The following is a 21113-nucleotide window of genomic DNA, read 5'->3' as shown; positions in this document are numbered from 1 at the left end:
TTTTCATTTGAAAAAGACAGATTAAAAGGTTTGGTTATACATATTGAAAATATACATAGAAAAACATATTTGTGTTGAAACTAACCAAACACTTTGGTTTTATTGGTTCCTAATTAAAATAACCCTTTGGTGCCCTTCACATGTACAAAACTGTAAATATCTTAAAACATTCAATATGTATTCTGCATTGAGAGGTGGAGACAAAAAAGACATGTGTATTATTTATGAAGACAAAAACTATTTTGTTAAATAGACTGGATAAAGTGTTATTCAACAAAAAAACAACTGTTTGTGTGTGTGTGTGCATTTATTTGTTTCGCTGACTCTCCCACTTCTTAAACACAGAAGAGTTACACCAGCCCTCCCCTGCCCACTTTGACACCAACACGGGCTCTGACTGAGAGCACACTGATCAGATACTGCAAACACGCACAATTTTTTCACCGCTGACACCGGCACTATTTCACATCAAGACATTCATTTATGTAGGAAAGCATCATGTCCCAGCACGGCTTGGGCCGCGGCAGAGAGAGTGCAAGTGGGACATCGCTCTCAGTGAATCCCGTCAGCGACAGCCAGGAACTCTGCAAGGGGTCCGGATGGTGGACCCCAGCACCCACCCATCCTTCCCCCACTCCACCTCAACCTGCGTCTGCACCTGCCCTGCTGCGCCATTAGTTTAACCTGACCCAGTCTCCTCATCCGTCCTTGTCCCCGTGAGTCTGAGGAGCCACCAGTGCAATAGAAGTGACGACCCGAGGCAATCCTGGAGGAGTTAGAGCCGATTGGTTTTCCCCCCAGAGCCAGGTGGAGAGAGCCTGGCCTCCTCCTCCCCTCGTCCCATGCACAGTGGTCCTTCGCTACCTTTCCAATTCATCACCCGTCTCAAATCCTGTCCTCACCACTAATTGCCTCCCTCCACCTCCTTCCAAAAAGAGGGCAAAGCAATTTAATGCAGCTCACGGCAATCAATAGCAATTAGGAGCATCCCTGACTAATCCGAATGAAAGCAGCATCCTGGGAGACGGCCAGAGAGCACCTCAGGAGCGCGGCCAGACATCAGCCCACTTTTTGCCCTTCTTCCCTTCTTCTCATGCAAAACTTGTTTTTCCCCCCAAACAAAACAAATGGAAAAGTTGTTTGTTTCTTTTGAAGAAAGTGGTCAAGTGCCAACCCGGTGACTGGAGTATTAACTGCTGCAACTTCTCGCTCACGGATCCTTAAGTTGAGTTATAATCGATCTTCCAAACAAAGGCATTTTTTTGAAGGTTGTTAAGATGCAGCAGCCAATCTTAGATTTGAATCTATCCTCGTCATAAACTCGACATGTTCTTGGATTGCAAGTAAACAAAGCCTAACTTTTGATGGACAAGGAAGATAAACTTTCTCCAAAGGAATAGCAAGACTATGATAAAGACAGAACAAAGAACTCTTTATTGTGACATTGGATTTTCCCACAAGGACACTCTGTGGCTTACAAAAGACTTTAGTGTTACAAATGACATGCACAAAGAGACGTATTTTATAATCTTCTTTTATATTTTTTAAACGGTTTCTATACTGTCCCAGAAAACGTAGAAAAAAGAACACAGCACAATAGGGTTTGAGAGGCTTCCTGCTCAGTGTTTTACAAAGAGAATACTCTTGGCAGGAAAGAGAAGGACTTCGATTTTCCACTTATTCAGCAGCCTGAAAGAGCCAGAATGATTCCTAATCACTCTTATTATATTGAACCGATCCTTAGGCTTCAGAATCTTTATGAACTTCACTCTCTCTACAGAATCATGATTCAAAACACCATGCATAGCTCGTGGGTTACAGTTGTCTCTGAATAACAGTAGGAGACAGACATACACACACAAAGTTCACTTGGTCCCCTGGTCCCTGATAGTGGACAGGGGCCTCCTTGCTCACAGCATCAGGGTGCCGGCGCTGGTTCTAGCTCTGGAACGGGCAGGAGCTGGAAGGCAGAGATGCAGTCCAGCAGCCAGCTAGCGGGGGCTGACCACACCTTGCCTAGGCGTACCCGGGAGGGCCGGTAGGCGCCCTGGGGCTCGTAGAGGATGTACTGCGTGCAGAGGGCCTGGTCGGAGCCTGGCCGGGCGTGGTAGGCGGCGGCACTCAGGGTCTGTGTGACGTCGCTGTCCGGCTTGGGCTGCCTGCTCAGGACCTGACCCCCTCCCTCGCGGATGAGCGTCAGCAGGTCAGCCTTCTCCGGTCGCTGGAAGGAGCCCAGCAGGAAGAAGAAGCAGCCGTCAAGGAGCCGGGGAAGCTACAGGGGGAACGAGGAAGCGTATGAGCACATCCCCAAACAGGGCCTCTACAGCCTCTACAGCCTCTACAGCCTCTACATGATGCCTGGCTGGCTCCTGTTTGAGAGGTTATCAAGAGCACTCTGCAGACATATCTGACCATTTTACTTTGCAAATGAAACAGAGGAGGACCGGCTTCTCAACATGTGGTTGCACTGACCAAAATAAGTCAAGGTCGTTATTGTTGCTGATATCAGCAACATAGAATTTAGTATTATTAAAGTATTGAGATTTTTTAAAACTGGTTTATTTTTTGTCGGTTTTACATGGTTTATTCATGATGTGTGTCGATTTGGAAAACAGCATCTGTTAACTTACTTAACTTACATGGCTACAGTATATGGTTGCAATTCTGCAGGAAGTGGCCATTAAGGGTGATTGTGAACTCTGACCTCTGCCACAGCACTCTGTGCCAGTGAGAGCACAGGGCCTGAGGAGAGGGTCAGCAAGTTTCAGTGTCACTGGTGCTCACTCAATCGGCTATCTACTCAAGGGCAAAGAGCTCCTCAAATCCTAGCTGGCCTACAGCTCTGTGGGAGAGGAGTCATTCCAGCTGCTGCCACTGGTGAGCTGAGCTCACACTTCTCTTATTCTGACTCTGAACACATTCATCTGGATGATTAAAAAACTGCAGTCAATAATGCTTCAAGTGTTGAGTAGTGAGGGAAAAAAACAGTAAGCTCACATTTTTAGACTTCATTGTATGTGTACAAATAGTCAAGATGGATGGGTGAAACCGGAGATATTGGTAATAATTAAAAGGCAAGGTAATTTAATGAGAAACTGTTTCTTTAAAACTGAAATGTTAACTGTTCTGCTGCAGGTTGTGAATATCGTCTGTCCAGAAAAGACATGTTATTTGAAAAGTAAATGTCAATTTCAAATACAAAAGCAGAGGATTTGATGTGTCCTAAAGCAAGAGTTGCCAATATTCATTCATTTGATAAAAGGCTAATGTTGTGTAAATAAATACACAACAAGCTATATTATCAGGGGTTTTTATGACCGTTTTTTAAAATATTATTACCATATTGCACCAGCCACCCTATAAAGAAGAACACCTGGCAGGTGGCCCGTAGGTCATTTGAGTTTGAGACCCCTGACCTACAGTATATCATCAAACTAGCACAGTCAATAATGTTTCAGGAGTTGAGTAGTGAAAGACAGACATTAAGCTCACAGTTTTAGACTTCATTGCATGTGTAAAAATAGTCAAGATTGATGGGGGAAATCGGAGCTATTGGTTAACAACAACAACAACAACAACAACAACAACAGCTATGCCTCCACAGAGATGATGTTAAATGAGATGATCAGCTTGTTAGAGACCACATTTTTGTGAGGGCCAAGACTGCTCGGTGAGTGCCTCAGTGCTCTCCGTTGTGTCCTAGGGCTGCTCTAGTCTCTGGAGCTAAGCAATAACAGGGCCATTGCCTCCGTTTGGCCAGCCTGCCCTCCGGGAAGAGGGTGAGTCATGTGTATGAGTCTCTCAGGCAGCGCTCTGCCAATGAAAATGGGAGTAATAAAAAAAGAGCCTGGGGCCACGCGCAAATCAGGCCTCGGTGGACGGCGCCTCTGCTCCGCCAACGGTCACTCTCTCAGGGGACGGCAGGACAAGCAGAGGAGCGAGTCAGATCTGTCTGTCTGTCTGTCTGTCTGTCAATCACTCCCTCCCTCCCTCCCTCCCTCCATCCATCCATCCTTCGCTCCCACCATCACTCACCAGGTTGTCTCGGTTGAAGCGGCTGCGCTGGGGTCCTTCCCCCGCCTCATGCTCCACCTCGGCGGCCCGGGCACCTGCCTGACGGCAAGCCTTCACCCCTGTAAGGACAGAGCAGTGAGACAACGAGAGCAGGAATGATAAGAGAGGGAAATGTGAGGATGCAGCATGAGATCTCCAAGGACATGGGCGCGCCTTGTAATCAAACAACAGACGAACAAGCAATGAAAAAAAAAAAAAAAATGGAAAAAAGAATCATGTGAAAGCAGGCTGATGCAATACAGAGATATATGCTGTGAGCTCTTCCACAGCTAGACCAGATGTGTTTAAAATGTACAAAAAAAGGCCTTCTCATATGGAGGAGCACCTCCATCCACACACACAAACACACAAAATATATTCCTTAGAGGGAGGTGGCTTAACGGACGGAAAAAAAAAGATATAAATAAACACCCAACACAGCCAGTGCTGGCCAGAAGACGAGGAGAATCCATTAAACTGCACTACAAGGCCAGCACACAAAAGACACAGCAGTACACCCTGAAAATGGCCATTACATGCTGTTTTCCTTCAGCTGCACTCATTTTCCACAGACAATTTTTGTGTGCAGTTTACCTCTGGCTGTTCATCGCTCTCTGAAATAGCACAACCCCCGCCCACCCACCCCCACCCCAACGTGCCCCCATCCTATCCACACCACACCCTTTAGCCCTTGCAGTGCGGGGAGAAGTGCGAGGCAGGCTATACACTTCACTGATGTGCTGTCTGCAAAGGCTGCAGATTGGCCCATGAAGCCATTATCTATTGTTGCCTGGAAAGTGTTCATCTCACGTTAGAGTAAGACCTTACCAGGGAAGGGGGGGGGGGGGGGGGGGGGGGGTGAATGAAACTCCTCTTCCTTTGAGCTGGCTGGGGGGGGTGGACAAGGCTTTTAATTCTGCCTTGGCCTCTGCAGAGTTCTAGAGAGGACTTGCAGAAATCACTGAGTGCAAATGGGCCTCGAGATGAAAATCATATTGGAAAGGTAACCAACCATTTCAGCCCACACCCTCCTACCCGCCATCTCAGAGACCAACGTTTCACAAGGAGGAAAAGAAAAAGGGAAAAAAAAAAAAAAAAAGTTGAAATGTTGCTGCAGCTGTGTGATGCTGGTCCATTAGTGAGATTACGCGTCCGGTCTGCTCGCTGTCACAACAGGGCTGACTCCATCTCCACATCTCCAGCCTCCGCTGGGAGATCACAGCTCTATCTGGCGCTCAACCACTCTTCACACAGAGATGGGACACACACAATCCCACATGCCATCACACACACACACACACACTCACACACACACCCTAACACGGACGGCGGGTACAAAAACGTGGTCCTGTCTGCACGCCTCGGCAGAAGTCATCAGGCCCATAATTGCATTTCCTCTTCCTCCTTAATTACAGCGTTCATTTCCAAAGACCCCAGCGGGCGGTGCAGGCAGACAGAGATACCGGGGTTAATCCGGCCCCCACTCCGGACGATAGGGCCGGCTCGTTAGCCCCGACTGCCAGGGACCATTAGCATATCAGCTAATTAGATTCCAAAAGATGACGGTGGGGCTGCACAGGGCTAGGACTCAGGGACTGGGTGGGTGGGAGGTGGGGCTGTTGTGGAGAGCCACGGAGGCTGGCCTGGTGGCATCTCCCAATCACACGTCTCAGGCATCCCGTCCTGGAGAGCTGGGTCAGGGAGCCGTGACGACAGGAGAGAGAGAGGGCTGTCTGAGGCCGAGTGGAGCCTCTAGTGCTCAGCCAGCGTGGAGAGCAGAGGACTGCTGCATGGAATTACACTGCCAAAGCCAAATGACATGCACAGAGACAGAGACAGAGACACACACACACACACACACACACAACACACACACACACGCGCAACACACACAGGCACGCGCAACACACACAGGCGCGCATAACACACACGCACGCACGCACAACACACACGCACACACTCTAAGTGGGACAAGTGGATACTTCATTGTCATGTGCATGTGGTAGTGGTGTAGATGATTGACTTGGGATAGCATGCACACAGTACAGCTGAACTAGCCAGAGAGAGAGTGTGTGTGTGTGTGTGTGTGTGTGTCTTGTTGCCATCTTGCATTTTTCTTACATTAATAAAAAAAATGTGGAATTTGCCTAAGACCAGCACAGGCTTACTGGCAGACCCGGTGTTGAATACATGAGTGCAAATAAGAAAACACACAAACACACAGAAAATAAAAAACAAAAATGGTAGACACCTTCAGAGAAGTGCTTTATGAATTCCACTAAAATGTGTATGCCCGCGCACGCACACAAAACAATATCTGTGGCTGCCGGAAGAAATCCTCTCGATTATTTGAGAGGGGAGGAACAGAGGGTCAAACAGAAGACAGAAAACATTCTCCTCGAGAGCAAGGGAAAAAAAGCAGGTGGCCATGGAGGAATGCTGAGATGAGAGGTGGGGGAATGATAGGAAAGGAGGAGGCATGCACTTCTCTCATCAGGACACACACTGCTTCAGTGCACCTTAAGGACATGCCCCAGCTCTCTTAACAGCACACTGAGGAGAGAAGGGCATGGAGAGTAGAGAGAGATAGAGAGAGAGAGAGAGAGAGAGAGAGAGAGAGAGATGGACAGAGAGAGGGGAAGAGAAAAGAGGAATGGAGAAGAGGTAGAGAGGGCAAAGTGATAAGAGTGAGAGAGGGTGGGTTATGGGGCAAGGCAGAGACCCAGTAAGGGGGAGAAAGATTGAGGAGAAAGAAAGAAAGAAAAAAAAAAAAAAAAGAAAAAAAAAAAAAAAAAAAAAAAGAAAGAAAGAAAGAAAGAAAGAAAGAAAGAAAGAGAGAGAGAGAACGAGAGAGAGAGCGAGAAAGAGAAAGAGAGAGAGAGAGAGAGAGAGAGAGAGAGAGTTCCATCAGACAGAATGCAAAAGCATGTCAGAACTAGACTCCCTGCTCCGCTGAGACCCTCTGACCAGCTTGTTTCACGGAACGGAAACACACTTCACAACAGAGCGCCATTCATGTTTCCAACACATCCGATTCATTTAGCAGATGTTCCCATTCAGCGCAGCGCACGCGGCGGGCACATTCAACATGGAGGCCGTCCAGGTGGCCTGAGCAAACAAACCGTTCTGATGGGCCAGCGCTAGCAATACAGGTGCCAGCTTCCACCCTGCAATCAAGCGGGATTCAGGGGGTGTCATCAACGGCAACCTATAATCTCCAGCTCCGTACGAGCTAATGGGGGGGGGGGGGGGGGGGCATGCGGGTGGTGCAGGTGGACTTACAGCTGAAGTGGAGGATCCAGCAGCCATTGAGAATGCCCTGCAGGGTGGACAGCGTGGTGGGCACTCCGCCCTCTGCCACAACCACATGGGTCACTGGTGGGAAGAGATATAACAAAACATACACACTGGCATCAAGAGGAGAATAGCATGTGTCATTGGCCCAGCCAACTCAAACCTTTAACTTCAGAAGGCAAACATTAAATCCACACAGAAGCAATGACTGTAGAAAAGATAGACATCATGGTGTCATATAAGGCAAAATTGGTTGGCCATTTCGGCAAAGTTGCAGCCAGAATCTGTCATTTTTGTGTAGTGTAGTAAACTCTAATTTTTGTGTAGTAAAAAATTTGCTAAGCCCATCCAAAATAGATTTTTTTCTTGAGGTGGCTTTGCTTTTGACCGAGTTGCTGTAGTTTTTCACAGTAATTGTAAAGAACTGATTACCGTATGTATATTTCTGATGATGTAATATGCTGTAATTTAAAGTAACACTATGTGACTATTTGCCGCTTTCGGCAGTATGATTTCATAAGCAACTACTTTTGGAACCATTAATTTTGTTTGAATGGTATATGGTTATGTGAAGAGCAAGCACACATCATTCTGTATTCCAGGGGCTATGCACTATGTAGCTATGCACTATGTAGCTATGTAAGTACTTGGTGGAACATTCTGTATTTTCACACAACAAAATACTGCCAAAAGTTGGTATGTTATCAGGGTTTAATCAGTGCTAACCGGTCAGTTGTTGGAGTTTGCATGCTTTATACTGTATGTAGGCAGGGTGGTGTTCACACACAAAAAGAATGGCAAATGTGAACACAGCCCTCTAGTTTTACACAAAAATGCCATAATGCTGATTTAAAGTCCTAGTAAAATTTAAATAGGTTTCTTGAGCATAAATGAATCTGACGGTCGGCTCTGTTCAGTTAATCGTACACACAGCACTCAACTTTCAGATTTAAGAATGCAATGCGCACATATCTATTTAGGCAACCCCCTGAGAGAAAACGGCAAGAAATTATTTATGAAGTCTTACAGTTGAACGGCATTCTAAAAGCCTTTTCTTTATTATTAAACCAAACACAAACTGCCACACACTTTATTTAGAAATACTTGCCTGTACCTAATAATGACATCTTTGTGGGGGTTGCAAAACAAGCCATGTTATTTTTAAATCTGGGGCTTGAAAAACAAAAAGGCTGCTCTCGTCTCCTCGGAGCGAAGCAAGGGAGGAACGCAAACACAACTCAAGAGTCTCGCCTGCAGTGACGCGACGTGACAGCTCTTAATTAAAAATTAAATAAATGCTCATGGACTCCATGCGCGCGAAAGCGCTTTGCCTGACAATTGCGAAATGATCTTCATTATCTCTTGAAGCGAAATTCTTTACACTAGGCACAGAGATGGCTTACACGCATATACTGTGCCTACATCATTTTAAAATGCGAGTGAATCTCAAAAAGCTGTTTATCGAAAGCCCACCAGCCCTGAGCTAAGAATAAGATCCATTTTGTGTCATATTGAGTATTGCATTTTATCCCTCGCAACAATGGTGTGGCAGTGTTGTGTGAGAAATTGCTTCAATTAACTTTCATTTTGCATCCCTATCCAACTGTGATAGCCATGATTGAGAGGCTCTCTGCTGGACTATTCCGCAGTTGTCTATTTCACACTCCCTCCACTCAGGCTAGCTCCAGGAGGTGGAGCATTACCATTTGCATTTTATCCCCAAAACTAAACGTCAAAATGAAGGAAGCTCAGACAGGTCAGCCTGGTCTTATCTTGGAAAATAATCTAGGCATCTACTGGAGATTACAATTGTGCTTCAGAAATTATATGGTCTTTACAGCTTTTAGAATGTTCTGATGTTCTGAAGCAGAACAATGGTGGCATTGTTCCTTATTGAAGGTGAACTTGGAACATTTTACTGACCAGTATGACCACATAGAACCAGATGTGACCTGATGAAGCAGCAAAGTTGACCCCACACACCTCCCTCCAGCCGAACCGAAGCCCGGCTCCTCCTTGCTGTTGACACAGTGGACAGTGTGCTCAGTGCTGGCTCTGGGGCCCAGCCTTATGAGCTCATTAATCACCTGCGCTGGAGAAGGCGTCGGCCAGCCTCGCTCCCAGAAGTCGCGCTGCTTGGGCCAGCTGTCGGCGCTGCGGCTGGGTCAGCTTGCTCCCGAGGAGGGTGACGCGGCCGTCCTTCTGCCCACAGGCACCCGTCTGCAGCGGCACAGAGCAGAGAGCAGAGAGCAGAGACAAGTTAAAGGCAGCCCCACTTCAATTACTCTCCACATATTTAATTGTAGGCCACAGGCAATGAGCCAGCTGCCATCTTAGTCCACAAATCAAACAGCAGCACCTAGACCAGTCTGAGAGGCCGAGCTGGAGAGTCCATATAAACATAGTTGCATCTCAATAAAACTGCCGATTAGTACAGTAATAAAATGCAACTAATACAATCAGCTAAAGTAAATGCAATCAATCTATAGAATGGCACACACTGATCCTCTTTCACTTATTTATGTTGTGCTTTCTTAAAGATGTAGTCTTAGTGATGAAAATTGTTTGTGCAGACCTAAACAAAAAGTGTGCTTACAAAAACAAGTATTTAGTAGCAACTGTACCTTTGTCAGGAGAGGTCACATTTTGTTGTTTGTGTCAAACAGGAGAGTCAATTCATTGTGTTTAGAAAAAATATTCAGTTTTACGACAATGCCATGACCCAATGTTTCCAAAAAAAGACCATGGGCCTATTGCACAAAAGCATAATTAAGACATCCGGGATAAGTTACTGAGCTGCGCTCAATGAATCCAAAACAAGAGCGTACAGGCTTAATTGGTTGCACAACGAGCAAGCCAGGATGAGCAGACACGGAATCATCAAGCCAGGTGAAACCTATCCTGGATAGGTGCACGCTCACGGCTCCCTCAAATAGACCCCGCCACCGATCACAGATTCACTGATTCACCATGGCAACTAGAGCGGCTTCATTGCTCCTTCTACGGTGTAAAGTAGGTAGCGATAGCCTTTTCACAACAGCAACAAACAGCAACACCTCTGTTCAGGAAAATATTTCAACTAGGGTCACGACCACCACGCACGAAATGGTTATGGCGCTCCCGTGACGTCACATTGTCGCATGACAGGTCGGGAATGGCGATATGTAAAAGTTAAGTAATGATCACAAATGTTTAAATAATGACAGTGGGTCTAGTTATATGTGATAACAATGTCTAGTGGGCAGTGGAATAACTATTGGTTTCCGTTTGTGGTGACTGCTGACTGAGATAAGGGATGAGATAAAATAGATCCTGGAACTTAGCCTGGTCTGGAGCAGGCTAGCTCCACAGAATAAATCGCCATGGTGATTTATACCATAACATATCCTGCTGCCCCCTATCCCGCTTTTGTGCAACCGGATCACGGATAAATTGAGCCAGGATAACCAAGATATCCCGGCTTAATCCCTTATCCTAGTTTGTGCAATAGGCCCCATGACCAGGAAAACATTCAATGAATGTGTGTTGAGCAAAACCACAACAAAAACATCCGATTTCAATAACCAAAAGTATGATTTTCTCCCATCATTTTTGTGAAATGGAGTGAGTGATATGGATATGTGGGTGGTGGTTCTCCTTACCTTGCTGAGGCTGGCTGGGGGACTGAGGGGGGAGTGTAAGGGATGGCCTCTCTCAGACGCCCCCAACAGGATCTCGCGCATTTCGGGCGTCTCGGCACAGTCCAGCGCTCGCAGGCCAAACATGTTCCTGAAACAGAGCCCGTCCCCGCTCCCTTTAGCACGTGCACGCGGTGGGGAGCCATGCGTTTTATCAGGCTGCCACACAGCTGCATAATCACAGGCTCCAGAGCCTCGCTCACATCTCCAAGACCCAAGGTTGACACTTGCTGTCTCGTACATTATTTCCGAACATATAACTAGCGCAATTTGAAAACGATAAGAGCCTGCGGTGCAATGCTTTTAGAGAGCAAACACTGGCCTCAACAACAGCACGAACCTTGAGGTTCTGAGGTGTTTTCTATCATTTAGAGTAATTCTTTCGAGCACATAACATAACAAATAGCTTTGGGATGAACATGCTTGTTAAAGTTATGTTTACACCATCCATTATGGTGCAATATCTTTGCATGGGCCATTTGAAGTCAGAGTGCCTTGGCGAGGAGCAGAGAAGTCATAAATCATTGATCTCCAGCCTACTCCAGAGCGCTAGTTCAATGCTCCGTTTGTTCCATCACATGAAAGCAGGGCACCCCACACAGGCTGGAGTCTCCATCCAGACACAGGTCACAGACACAGACCTCACTAGGAGTCATCTTTTGGTCAGTTTGTTTTGACTTTTTTGGTGAGTTTGTTCTGTATGTAAGGAGAAACTCTGGGTTTAAAAGCTAACACGCATGATGGAGATGGATGCATCTCACTGCCTTCATCCAAACACAGCAGGAACAAACCATCTGATCTAAACACCTTTCTAAATCAATCTGAATGTGTTGTCTTGTACCGTTTTTCACAATTAGTTGGCATGGTGCTGAGTGACCTGAGGGTTTGTGACTAGCCCTGGGCCCTCACAGGAGAACCATATACTGAGGCAGCAATGACATAAGATGCATGACATGGGCAACGCAAAACAACTTGTCCCCACAGGACAGCAGGCAGCGAAAGGAGACGGCAAAAAATGGTTTTGTGTCGAGATTAAGCCACAGCGAGGAGATAACACCTGGGGAACAATTAATAGGTCCACTGGTCCATAAAATATTTCATTTGGATTCATGAGCCCAACATCTCCCCCACCACACACACACACACACGCGCACACAGGCATACACATACACACAAACATCCCCAGTAGATATGAATGTCTTTGGTGAAGACTGAAGCATAGACAGCAATCTCAACGAGCCAAGAACTATCGGTGAAATGCTTCTAGCACAGCCAAGCTCCTTATGTTTCTGTTCAGGTATTTGCTCATGTGTCTATATGGTTGTGCGTGTGCGTATGTGTGTGTGTGTGTGTGTGCGTGTGTGTAATCACAGCAACCATGTTTCCCATGCTGATAAGGGAAATTAATGTGTTGATGCGTGCTGACTGGAATACTAACGAACCGCACATTCTGGTGTTTTCACAACAGCGTCAGTGAGCCACAGTGAACTTGGCAGATGGACCCTTCACCATGACATGTAACACTTAACTAGAAGCCAGAACGAAGGCAGAATGGAGCCAAACACATCAGCATTCAGCAGGGAGCAAGAAAATTAGCGCTTTGTCAAGGTTTTGCGCTTCCACCCGTTTATTTATGCGGCGGAACAAAAAGCGCGAGGCCAGCGAGAGTATCAGTTACGTGTGATGGAGCAGCTTAGAGCAACACACATCTCAGTGACTGGCAGGAGGACAGTACCCCTCTCTCCCGGTCTCTCATGCTCAAAGACACACACACACACACACACGCGCACACACACACGCGCGAACACACACGCGCACACACACACACAGCCCCAATCGAAGCAGGTCACTGATGCATGCCGGCGGGTGTCACAACGCTGATCGCATCGAAAATGCGGAATTCAAAGCCCCTCTCCACCTTACGTCCCTCAGCTGTCAGTCAGGCTGCAGCAGGGCAATGCCCGCCTGTCTGGCCGCGGAGCCTCCAGCCTCAGTGAGCGCCGGCGCTGATATTAAACACCCCTACAGAAACTGAAGGAGAAGAAACAAGTTTTTCGGCAATCAATTCATTCCAGATATATTACTGATAGAGCGGTGGCCGCTATCGCCGGGCTGCCAGACGCCGCAGTGGCTCTCCATTCGGCCGTATCTGACGGAGAGAGGGGAGCGTAATTGATTGCGGATGACGGAGGAGGATTGCATTTGTCTGTTACTGCTGTTGTGTGCAGGTTCCTCCTCGCCTTGCCCACAACACCCCCCCTCACTCACACACACACACACACACACACACACACACACTCCGTTTCACAAAGAGAAAAGACGGGAGGTGTGGGGAAATTGCTGATGCCCTCGTCATCGAGGTGGGGATAGAGAGAGGTGGAGGAGGAGGAGGAGGAGGAGGAGGAGGAGGGGCAAGGAGAAGGACTGCAGTGAAGAGACAGAGGAGGCGAGACAGTCAAAGCGTGAGGCTTGGAGGTGAGATGAAAAGGGGAGCGCTGCAGAATCACTCCATCCATCTGCCATCTGTCCACACGGTGCGCTCGCGGTGCCAATGCAGCACACACACACACACACACACACGCACGCACGCACACACGCACGTGTATGCTAGTGGATGAGTGTGTGTGTGTGTGTGTGTGTGTGTGTGTGTATTCATTTTCTCAGGTGTGCAATGTGACAAGACACCGTAGTACTTACAGTACGCTCTGGGAGGCGCCATGCTCCAGCAGCAGCCTGACGATGGCGGCGTGGCCGTTCCTGACCGCGTCGTGGAGCGGCGAGTCGTTCTGGTAGCCGGGGGTGTTGAGCAGCGAGCCGCCCAGGATCAGAGCCTCCACCACTGCCGCGTGGCCGTGGTTGCTGGCCTCATGCTGACAGACACAAAGCAAAAGAGCACGTTGTAGCCTCCACAACATGGAAGACCGTGACTGACATGGTAATTACGGCTACGCTCGTTAAGACAGCAATCATCCTGTCATGCTCGGAAACAAAAACAATCCTACGCCAGCCTATGTGCTTGGCATGAGAATGCATGAGCTCTTTTTCTAATCACTGTTTTTTTTTTGATGGGGGGCGGGGGGCAGACTTTGGCCACGGGGATATAGAGTGGGGACTGAACGGGGCGTGAGGTAAAGAGGTTGAACAGTCCGATTTGAAACGCTTACACCTTTTAGTCTGGGCTTGGCATGTGTGAAAAGCGCTCCATCTCGCCGTCTGCCCTTGAGCAGCGTGTAGCCCAGACTCTCACCGGCAGCCATGATGCATATTCACATGCTATTACATCAATCAATTTTAATACTGTGGCATTTAAATGGCCCTGAAGTCAGGAACTAAATACTTTGGCTTTCGCATCAATTTTTGTACTGTGAATATTTCATCTTTCCCAGTGTGCATCTCGGAAAAGCAGAGTGATGAAATCTAACTGCATTTTTCATGAGTCCTGTGCAGATGCCAGCCAAGTGAAAGACTGCATGAGTGCTGAGGCTGGCAAAGCGCTGTGGGGCATTTAAATTAAGGATTCCCTTTGTGTTGCTCGGTTTGTATGTTTGGAGAGGAAAGAATGGCACGACGCACCAGTGGTGTCCAGCCAGCATTATCCTTCAAGTTGGGGTCAGCACCCTGCTCCAACAGCCTCTTCACAGCTTCTACATCTCCCTAGAGAGAGAGGCAGCATGCATGAGGGAGGAAGGGAGGGGGAGAGAGAGAGAGAGAGAGAGAGAGAGAGAGAGAGAGAGAGAGAGAGAGAGAGGGAGGGAGGCGGAGAGAGACAGAGAGAGACAGTGCATGCAGGTCAGAGCAGAAATTAAACCCTGTGACAACATTCACACCCACACATACCACACACACAGAAGCAAAAAGAGCACGCCAGTCCTCCAAGCAGTGTGTGCGTATGCCCTGATTGACCGGGGGCTATTGATTGCTCCAGACAGAGGACTAAAAGGGCTTTGCAAGGATTACTCAGAAAACCCGTTTACAACACAAGCATGTCAATGACACAGATGTGAAGGCACACTGAAATGGAGGGTCATGTACTCCCCAGCACACACCAACACAAACGTGATGCAAACTGACAAGCCGTACATTAACCATAGCAAGCAGCAGTGCACAGCGGGCTAAAGGCTACCTTGATGGCTGCCAGGTGAAGCGGCGTCTCCCCTTTGTGGTTCCTCTTGGCGAAGGCAGGGCTGCCTTGGCTCTGGCGCCCCTGAGACCTCCTCCCGCCGGCGGGTGAAGGTCCCGGGCTTAAGCCCGGCTCGCGCCTGGATCCTCCAGGGCTGCCACGGGGTGAGGAGAGGGCCTGCGGCGAAGGTGAAGGCGGAGGGGTGGAGAGGGTGGAGAGGCCATCCACCGCAGCCGGCCACCCCCCAACGCCAGGTGAGGCCCTCGGCCGCTTGGGCGATCTCTGCGGCTCCACACCTCCCCCTGCCGGCCGAGCCCTCTTGGGCATCCTGCAGGGAGGGAGCTTGGATGGGCTGGCCGGTTGTTTAATGGATTCTGGAGGCGCAGTGGACGCTCCACTGAGCAGACCTGTGTCTGACATTGCAGACCGGGATGCTGTGACAAGATTCTCTGATGGGGGAGCATTTTCTTTCGGATGATCCTCGTGGAGAGGAGAGTCGGGGTTTTGGAAAGACACTCTCTTCCTGGGCCTCTTGCCCTCTCTCTCACTGCCGTCCCCTCCCCCCTCGCTCTCCTCCCGTCTCTCCTCGGGAGCACCGGCCTCTGCGTGGGTGCCGATGCCCCACTGCTGGTTAATCACCTGGAGCTGCAGCTTCCTCTTCTGCTTCCTGGTGATGGCCATCTGAGCACGCACCAGAGCTTGGCGGACTCGGACGTTTTTCGCAGGTTTTCTTTTCCTCTTGCTGCCACCGCTACTCACCGTCCTTGAGGGCGAGGAGGAACCCGAGTCCTGGGAGGACGCGGGGAAGTTGTACACGGATGCGTCCTGGGGTCGAAACAAGGCCTTCTGGGGCCTGGGGCGATGCTGGGCCAAGTCCGCGGGGAAGAGGGTGGCCTCCCCGTGGCTCTCCACCCGACAGCGTATGCGGTGGCTTCTAGGGCTGGTCCAGATGCGGTACCTCTTCTTGCGTTTGACAATGGGGCTCACCTCCGCTGCCTCACAGGGTTCAATTGGAGGCGTAGCTGTCAACAGACACACATCCCATATAATATGGAGGTAAGGGATCGTAGCATTGACATTTCAGCTGATGGCAGGTTCCCTTTTCAGGGTCGGGCATTAAGACATCAGTTCAAGCTCGCACGACTGCGTGCCAATTTATGCTGTCTGAGGCAATGAACTAAACATTTAACGTGCACAGGGGGAACTTTTATTCAGCAAGACAGTAGACAAGGACCTTAGCTACTCCTGCTGGTGTGACACCTTACTGAGCCCAGTCTCCTCTCCTCTCTGCCATGTAATTCAATGACCTCATGGGCACATACCCGTCAGTCACGGGAGAGCATTGCTGCCTACCACATCACCCTGCTGCTTTTGCAAAACTCACAAGCTCAGTGGCACCATGGTTAATTGCATTCTATAATTACAGTAATTAGTTGCCTCAGAGTTCAGTTACAGGTTTCTTTTTTTGAAAGAGCATTCATTCAAGCATTCACTCAACAAGTTAACATCACTCAGTGGCAGTGCATAATATGGAACTTGATACAAGGCCAAAGGTGTGAAATAATGAGTGAGGTTAATGTGTATGATGTGACTGATGGGCCATTACCTGAGACTTCAGGAGGAGCAAGAAGTCCCTCCAGATTGCGAAAGAGATCGGTAATGTTACTAAGTTGCCTGTTGATCTGGATGTCTTTTACCCAGGCAGGGCAGAAACATACGCTGCATTCACCACCCGCGCAGGCCCCTGCACAAGACCTGATTCATATATACAGAATTAAAGAATACCGTTCAGGAGTAAGTTGTTTTGTTCTGACAAAATAAAAAGACAGACATTTGTTACGATGTCATTGACAGTGCCATGCCAATATTTCAAATGGCAGGGTTCGTGACGTTCGCGATCAAATTACACTAGGCCGCTATACAGCTATTGACACGGTCACGGACATACAGTCAGGCAGACAGACAGGTAGGCCTACGTTATTTAGCCTACGCCGAGGGAAATGTAGGCATCTTGTATCTTAGGACGCACACACACTCATAACACAGTAAGGACGGAAAGTTACAACTGCGGTGATCTATCCATCAGATGTCAGATCCAACGCAGAGCTGTTCCAGGCCAGACTGCAGTCAAAAATGCATTACGCTCGGTGTATGTTTTGTCAACAATGATAAAAGTCAACTTACTTGCAAAACATATGCTCACATGTTCCAAGACACAAAGGCTCACTCATCAGTTTGGAGCTACGAGGGAGAATTGACATATTAACTTCACGTCCGAAATAGTCCAATGTGGCTGCAACTGTAAAATCACTATCGATACCGTCTGTGATAACTCTTTGTGAAGTTAGTTCTACTATAGATAACACTCTGTGGCCCAGATAACTGGATAGATTATGTTAGTATCAAAGATGTTATAGTATCAAGCCTAGACGTGCACAAACAGCTGGTTCGCTAACTAACGTTAACGTTGGCAACAAGGCTAAAAGCTAACCCATTTTAGCCCTATCCCTATGGAAGCTTGATGACATATTACCATTTCGAGCACAGCAGAAGTTTTCGGAAATCTACGACTGCTTCCTTCGTTTTCTGCCAAGCATTCTGAGACATATTTGTAAAGTGATCTTTGAATGAATATCCTCTTTGTTTAATGTTAGCTATAGCCGTGTGACAACCTCCTCCGTCCTACTGTTTTGGCTTTTCAATTGCCGCCAAAGCAGAGGCAAGAACAGTGACGAAACCCAACTTGTTGTCCAATCGTGTGGCTCATTTTTATAAACTCCACCCTTTAAGGAAGTGACCAGTCACTTCTGTGATTAAATTCAATTCAATTCAAATGTATTTGTCACATACAATTATACAGAGTATATGTAGTGAAATGCTTTGTCCATTGTCTACATCATGGCTGTGCAATGTGTAAATAAATAAGGAAATAACTAGAAAAAGAAGAGAAGAAGAAGAAATGTCTAAAGTGCATGAGGTGTTATCAACATGTCATTGTTACAAAAACTGTCATTTTTAAACTATTGTATTGTTCATACTCTGTAAGTTGCTTTGGACAAAAGTGTCTGCTAATTAACCATAACCATAACTCACTACACTTTATCATTACAGTTGTGAAAGTTTCCAAAAAGTTCTTCAGCTTACCACTCATAATGCTATGCACATTGCACAGCCAATAATGAGGAGAATGGTTTAATGACATTAGGTTTTATCTAGTGCAACAGAATAGTCTAACACAGTGTGTTTAAGTAAAAGGTCTTCCAAAGAATAAGGCACCCAGGGACTGCACTTGAAAAAGGTTTTAATGTAGAAAAAGCTCAGAACATTTAGCCCCAAACCATAATAAAAAAGCCAATGAAATATTCAACACATAATAAGGGCGGTGTGCTGTGAGAGATCGTATTAATAGAGAACCGAGTGAAAATACACAGACATGTGGGTATCATTTGTATCTGTGAGCCCAAAAGGTCTTAGTGATTTATGTGTAAAGGCTACCTGTGAGAAGAGTTTAACTTATGTAGCTAGAAGTTCAGGGGGAAAGGCCCCTAGACTCTAAAAAAGAGTATACATTCTATTCTGGCTTGTCTTCATAAAAACAACATGTATTAAGTAAACAAAGGCTCTTCTTATAGGGCAATCACAAGAGGAAAATGCAAATTGCATGGGTTTGCAGTAACATTGCATAGTTGTGAATAAAATAAATATAAAGAAATACCATAAAATGACTTCATTTTCCCAGGCAATAAAACTTAAAACTGTAATAAATGTTTTCTCATACAAATGTGATTACATTCTACTGCATAGGCTATTATTGCCATGGTAGCAATATTCCAACCAGAATAAAGTGCAATTTATAATAAACTCAAAGATCGTAATTCTTGATTTCGCTTGCAAACTGACGGTTTTATGTGTTTACTAAACAAAGATTATGGAAATTAAACACCACTTTTCCATCAAAAAGCTTGTTGTAAAAGGCATAACTTGTTAGATTTAAGAACTAGGTTCGCTAGCTCTGTGTGTTATGAGCAAAGAATCTTTGGTTATGAGTCCCATAGAACAACACTGCCATCTACTGTATTAGAAAGTGTCAGCAGGCTACTTGTGGATCTGGGTGACTTCTCTGCCGCAAAATTTGTCTCAAAAATACGTGATCCAGAAATGCTGATCCACAAATGCGAAAACGAAAACTGTGTGTGGTGGTGATCCACAAATGCAAAATTAGATTTCACAAAGGCAATTTTCAGTTTTACAAATGCCATTTCATTTACAAATACACATTTACAATTGTGAAAACCAATTTACAAGTTACAAATATGATTTTTTTATTTGTGGATGTCAAAACACGAATGCAAGTCAAGAAATATTTGTAGATGTCGCCATCTACTGGATTGCGATTTCTGTGTGAAAGTAGGCCTATTTACGTGTGGATTTGTGTGACTTTCATGTGAAGAACGTCTCAAAAACACGTAACTTTGGAAAGCGAAGAATGCGTGTGCTGGTGATCCACAAATGCAGAATCACATTTCACAAATGAAATTTTCGGTTTTACAAATGGCATTTTATTTACAAATGCACATCTATATTTGTAAAAATCAATATACGAGTTACAAATATGATTTTTTTATTTGTAGATATTAAAACACACATGCAAATCAAGAAATATTTGTGGATCCCCCTCTGTGCATATACTATATATATATATATATAATCAAATATTATTGAGACAAATTTAGCTCCATACAGCATGTGATCAAAGCTTGATAACCAACAATTAAATTTATCAAAAGAAAACAATGGATTTCCCCTCATGTATTGTATTCATTGTATAAAAGTATATATATATATATATTCCTGATATTCCAAACAATGTATAGCCTTGGCTATTTAGTTAGAGAACCGTATCCTTCATATGTCCACAGCGTCAAAGGAGTCAAGGCTGTCAGAGTCAGAGCCCTCGCTATGCACCGTCTCCACCCCGACCTTCCCCATGGCAAAGTTGATGAAGACCTGGAGGCAAAATTCATAGTGGTCAAAAATTGTTCCACCACTTTTCTGTCTTCACACACACACACACACACACACACACACACACACACACACACACACACACACACACACACACACACACACACACACAGCCCATCCCAAGATTTGTCCACCTCTCACTGCGTTCAGTGCTCACCTCATCCAAAGTGGTCTGGCTAACAGAAAAGTGCTTGATCTGCAGTGCAGTCTTATTAGACTCTAACTGGTCAAAGATGTCAGCTATTCCACCAGGGGCGATGGGAACATGATATTCCACCATTGTAGAGTGATGGTCCTGTGGATAGTGAAAAACAGCCGCATGCTATGAGTCATGGTGATACTTGATTCTCACACCTACATCAAATTCAACTTCATTTAAAACCACCAAAAATAACAATGGAATGGCCTTCAATAAAAAAAAAAAGCCTGTCATAGTATGTGTGACTAGTATGTCTTTTTAACCAATTTCTTCACCTTCAGGTATGTGCTCGGGAAATGTTCCTGCATGTAGTTGGTGATGGTGTCTACATTGCAGGAGGCCATCTCCAGGTACATCTTCACTGTGAATCCACTGCCAAACCTATCAGTGGAACACAAAAGATTTTTTAATGCTATGGTCTGAGTGACGATCATAAAAGAGGTTAGAGCCATCATAAGAGAGAAGATATCTGCAGGGGAACCAAAAGCCAATGACCAATAAGGTGAGGGAATACAGACAAGGTGACTGAAAGGGGCTCTGACCTGTTCTTGATGTGCTGCAGGGAGCCCAGACATCTGAACTGTCCCTGCACCATAATGGCCAGACGAGTGCAAAGGGCTTCACACTCCTCCATGCTGTGAGACACAAAGATAGCATTAGCCTAGGCCCTAGGGTAGGTCTAAACTCAGAGGCGGACAGAGTACACAGCTTCATTACTTGAGTAAAAGTACAGATACCCTTTGCT

At 46.5% G+C, this 21113-nt stretch overlaps 2 protein-coding genes across 5 annotated transcripts in view; both read right to left on the bottom strand.

The window, feature by feature from the left end:
- Positions 1 to 1411: 1411 nt before the first annotated feature.
- On the bottom strand, positions 1412 to 17868 carry bard1 (BRCA1 associated RING domain 1). Its single transcript, XM_042084227.1, has 11 exons — positions 17678 to 17868; positions 17329 to 17385; positions 16751 to 16899; positions 15148 to 16166; positions 14598 to 14678; positions 13722 to 13894; positions 10989 to 11115; positions 9435 to 9567; positions 7336 to 7428; positions 4036 to 4133; positions 1412 to 2272 (listed from the first exon to the last, which is right to left on the bottom strand). The coding sequence occupies exons 1-11, from the start codon at positions 17749 to 17751 to the stop codon at positions 1919 to 1921; spliced, it is 2358 nt and encodes a 785-aa protein (XP_041940161.1). The 5' UTR covers positions 17752 to 17868; the 3' UTR covers positions 1412 to 1918.
- Positions 17869 to 18428: 560 nt separating this feature from the next.
- abca12 (ATP-binding cassette, sub-family A (ABC1), member 12) overlaps positions 18429 to 21113 on the bottom strand; it is a 66681-nt gene continuing 63996 nt past the window's right edge. For all 4 annotated transcript variants that reach the window (XM_042082406.1, XM_042082415.1, XM_042082423.1 and 1 more), the window contains 6 exons: positions 20911 to 21003; positions 20644 to 20749; positions 20327 to 20464; positions 19870 to 20151; positions 19580 to 19599; positions 18429 to 19004 (listed from right to left, as the gene is read on the bottom strand). In XM_042082406.1, the coding sequence (XP_041938340.1) occupies positions 20050 to 20151; positions 20327 to 20464; positions 20644 to 20749; positions 20911 to 21003 (439 nt within the window). In that variant the 3' untranslated portion in view covers positions 18429 to 19004; positions 19580 to 19599; positions 19870 to 20049. The remainder of the gene's footprint in view (positions 19005 to 19579; positions 19600 to 19869; positions 20152 to 20326; positions 20465 to 20643; positions 20750 to 20910; positions 21004 to 21113) is intronic.

Source organism: Alosa sapidissima, chromosome 2 (genome assembly GCF_018492685.1).
Source record: "Alosa sapidissima isolate fAloSap1 chromosome 2, fAloSap1.pri, whole genome shotgun sequence".
In the NCBI taxonomy this organism is placed as follows: Eukaryota; Metazoa; Chordata; class Actinopteri; order Clupeiformes; family Clupeidae; genus Alosa; species Alosa sapidissima.
This window is presented reverse-complemented; position numbering and strand designations above follow the sequence as displayed.